Source organism: Nuphar pumila, chromosome 2, assembly GCF_984573655.1.
Source record: "Nuphar pumila chromosome 2, dmNupPumi1.hap1.1, whole genome shotgun sequence".
In the NCBI taxonomy this organism is placed as follows: Eukaryota; Viridiplantae; Streptophyta; class Magnoliopsida; order Nymphaeales; family Nymphaeaceae; genus Nuphar; species Nuphar pumila.
In genome coordinates, this window is record NC_143250.1 from 3,503,658 (window position 1) to 3,507,193 (window position 3,536).

The 3,536-nt window shown below is 43.0% G+C and overlaps 1 protein-coding gene across 1 annotated transcript; it reads left to right on the forward strand.

The window, feature by feature from the left end:
- The first annotated feature begins 567 nt into the window (after positions 1-567).
- LOC149844506 (phenylacetaldehyde synthase-like) lies at positions 568-2,097 on the forward strand. The gene has a single exon (XM_089997181.1). The coding sequence runs from the start codon at positions 568-570 to the stop codon at positions 2,095-2,097; it is 1,530 nt and encodes a 509-aa protein (XP_089853307.1).
- The last annotated feature ends 1,439 nt before the right edge of the window (positions 2,098-3,536 follow it).

Below are 3,536 nucleotides of genomic sequence, written 5' to 3' on the forward strand. Positions count from 1 at the left end.
TCAGAAAGGGTAATTTCTTTCTTAATCATTTTCTTTATTTTTCTATTGATATGGGTTTAAATTGACACCCGTTTATATAATGTAAATCTTTATTAGAGAACAGTTATGTCCCTTTCAAAATCGTGAAATTTATCGGATATGGACACCTTCATGAAAGTCCTTTAATCTAGGTAACGCCCACTGGGGGACTCCAACAATTTGCTCAATGATGGGCCCAACGACGTACGTCCTTCGTTAAGAGGGGGTCCCACGCCTCTCTAATCAAAGGGCCGAATACCTATGTCACAGCGACGTCTCCTGAAAATATCACCTTAGATTAGCAATATTTTCAAAATCTAACGAATATTTGTGGCATAGGTTGGAGTTAGTATTGCTTTTTCCATTGATGTTTACTACAAGATCGGAGACTTAGCCGCGCTGGTTTGGCCTCTGTCATCGCAGAGTAAAACTCGGTCAGTACTGCTTGACTATGCTATATAAGTAGTCCCTCGTCCCAGCTCTTTGTAGACAACCAGCACTAGCGGCTTCTTCTTCCTCCGCATTTTTATTTTTATTTACTGTTTCCAAATGGGTAGTTTTCACAACACAAATGGAAGTTTCAACCCATTAGATGCAGAGGAATTTCGAAAACAAGCACGCCAGGTCGTGGATTTTGTTGCAGACTATTACAAGGAGATTGAGAGTTATCCTGTGTGTAGCCAAGTTGAGCCTGGCTACCTCCGCAAACACTTGCCGGAGAATGCTCCGAACTTGCCGGCGTCCTTGGAGGCCATACTTCATGATGTTAGGCAACATATCATCCCCGGCTTAACACATTGGCAGAGTCCTAACTTTTTTGCCTACTTCCAAGCCAATGCTAGCACTGCTGGGCTACTGGGAGAGATGCTTTGCAGTGGCTTTAACGTCGTTGGTTTCAATTGGATCGCTTCTCCGGCCGCCACCGAGCTCGAATCGCTTGTCATGGATTGGATGGCTGACATCCTTAAGCTCCCCTCACCATTTGTATTCACTTATAGCAATGGCGAACCCAAGGTTGGTGCTGGTGGTGATAGCGGTGGTGGTGTTATGCTTGGCAGCACATGTGAGGCAATAGTGTGTACTCTAGTGGCTGCCAGGGACAAAGTCTTGAGCAGCATAGGTTATGAGAACATAACCAAGCTTGTTGTGTATGGCTCTGATCAAACACACGCATGCTTGCAAAAGGCATGCAAGATAGCAGGGATCAACCCCAAACATTACAGGCCACTTGCCACATCTGATGCCACCTGCTTTGCGCTCTCGCCAGATGTCGTTCGCATGGCAATGGCAGGTGATGTGGCCACTGGTTTGATCCCACTCTACTTATGTGCCACGGTGGGCACGACAGGTGTCGGTGCCGTCGACCCACTCGAAGCACTAGGACAAGTGGCAAGAGAGTACAAAGTCTGGCTCCATGTTGATGCAGCCTATGCGGGTAGTGCTTGCATATGCCCAGAGTTCAGACACTACCTAGATGGGGTGGAGCATGCACACTCGCTAAGCATGAACCCACACAAATGGCTTCTTAGCAACATGGACTGTTGCTGCCTATGGGTCAAACACACTTCTCACTTGGTGAGTGCCTTGTCCATAAGTCCTGCTTACCTGGCCAACCGGGCGAGGACGAGCCTAATGGTTATTGACTACAAAGACTGGCAGATTGCACTGAGCCGACGGTTTCGCGCCATCAAGTTGTGGCTTGTGATCCAAAGCCATGGCCTAAGTAACCTTAGGGAGCATATAAGGAGGCATGTTAGGCTTGCTAAGCTCTTTGAAAGGCTGGTTAGTATAGATGAGAGTTTTGAGATCTTCACGCCTAGAAGGTTTGCGTTGGTGTGCTTTAGGCTCAAACCAAGAGGAGGGGATGGCAATGGCTTTGAGCTGAACTGCAAGCTGCTTGAGGCAGTCAATGCTACAGGGAAGGTCTATATGACACATACCGTTGTAGATGAGATGTATGTGCTGCGTTTTGCTGTTGGTTCTGCATTAACAGAGGAAAGGCATGTTCATGGTGCCTGGAGTGTCATACAACAGCAGGCCAGTGTACTGTTGGCAAGAGATGCAGCCAGTGTTGGTTAGGCCTGTTCTCACGTGGAAAATGGTTTCATGATCAAGTCTTGCTTCTAATAAATAAGTGATTAATATCCACATGCCAGGTTTGTAGCTTTTAGAGTTTTCTCCCTACCTGGTTATGCAAATCAGGTGGTTCGAGATGATGGAACTTGTTCTTTGGATTCTACTGTTGTTCAATGTATGACTTATATTATATAAGAGGTGCATTGTGTTTGAGCTATCATAAGTTTGTCATGCTATCTTTGTAAAAGTAAATAAAGCTTGTTCCGAGAAGTGGGGCAGTCCGACCAAGGAAGGTCTAAAATCTACAACCAATGATGTTTGTCATAAATTTTATCCACTTAATGGGACAAGTTAAATGTGTTCATTTTTTATTAATCAAGTTAAACAAAATGTTTGTTAAACAAGTAGCTAAAGAAGCTAATTGGTGTCTCGAGGAGGATGCAGAATTAATGTGAAATAAGATAGCGGGTTGCATGCGAATGGTGGCGAAGGAGGTTTTGGGTGAGTCTAAAGGCAGTGCACCGTTAGGTAAGGATACATCATGGTGGAACGAAGATGTCAAATTAGCTATTAAGGTTAAAAGAGAGTGTTATAGAAATCTAAGTAAGAGTCGTGATAATAAGAATTTGGAGATGTATATGGTAGCAAAGAAGGAAGCTAAAAAAGTAGTTTGAAACGCGAGGGATAAGGTATATAAGGAGGTCTATGACAAGTTGGATACCAAGGAGGGCGAAAAGGATATTTATAGGCTTGCAAAGATGAGAGATATGAAATCGAGGGATCTGGGTATGGTTCGATGTATCAAAGATGAAACACAAAGGGTTTTAGTTAAAGATGAGGAGATTAAGGAGAGATAAAAAGATTATTTTGATAAGCTATTTAATGGAAGGCATGCCCAGGATCTTGAAGACTTCTCCATTCCTTTTCATAAGATGAATCGTGACTTCATGTGCAAGATTCAAAAGAAATAAATTACAGAGGCTTTGAAGAAAATGCAATCCAGAAAGACAATTGGCCCAGATGGTATACCTATCGAGGCTTGGAAATGCTTAAGTGAGAAAGGTTTAGTATGGTTGGCAAATCTTTTTAACAAGATTTGGAGGACAAATAAGACGCCTAATGAGTGGAAGAAGAGTACTTTGGTGCCTCTCTATAAGAATAAGGGTGATATACAAGATTGCACAAACTATCATGGTATAAAACTCATGAGTCATACTATAAAACTTTGGGAGAGGGTGATTGAGTATAGGTTGAGGAAGGTTGCCATGATATCGGAGAATCAATTTGGTTTTGTGCTTGGAAGATCAACTATGGAAGCTATACATCTTTTTAGACAACTTATTGAGAGATATAGAGAGTGGAACAAAGATTTGCTTATGGTTTTTATTGATTTGGAGAAGGCATGCAATAGAGTACCTAGGGATGTTCTCTGGTGGACAATG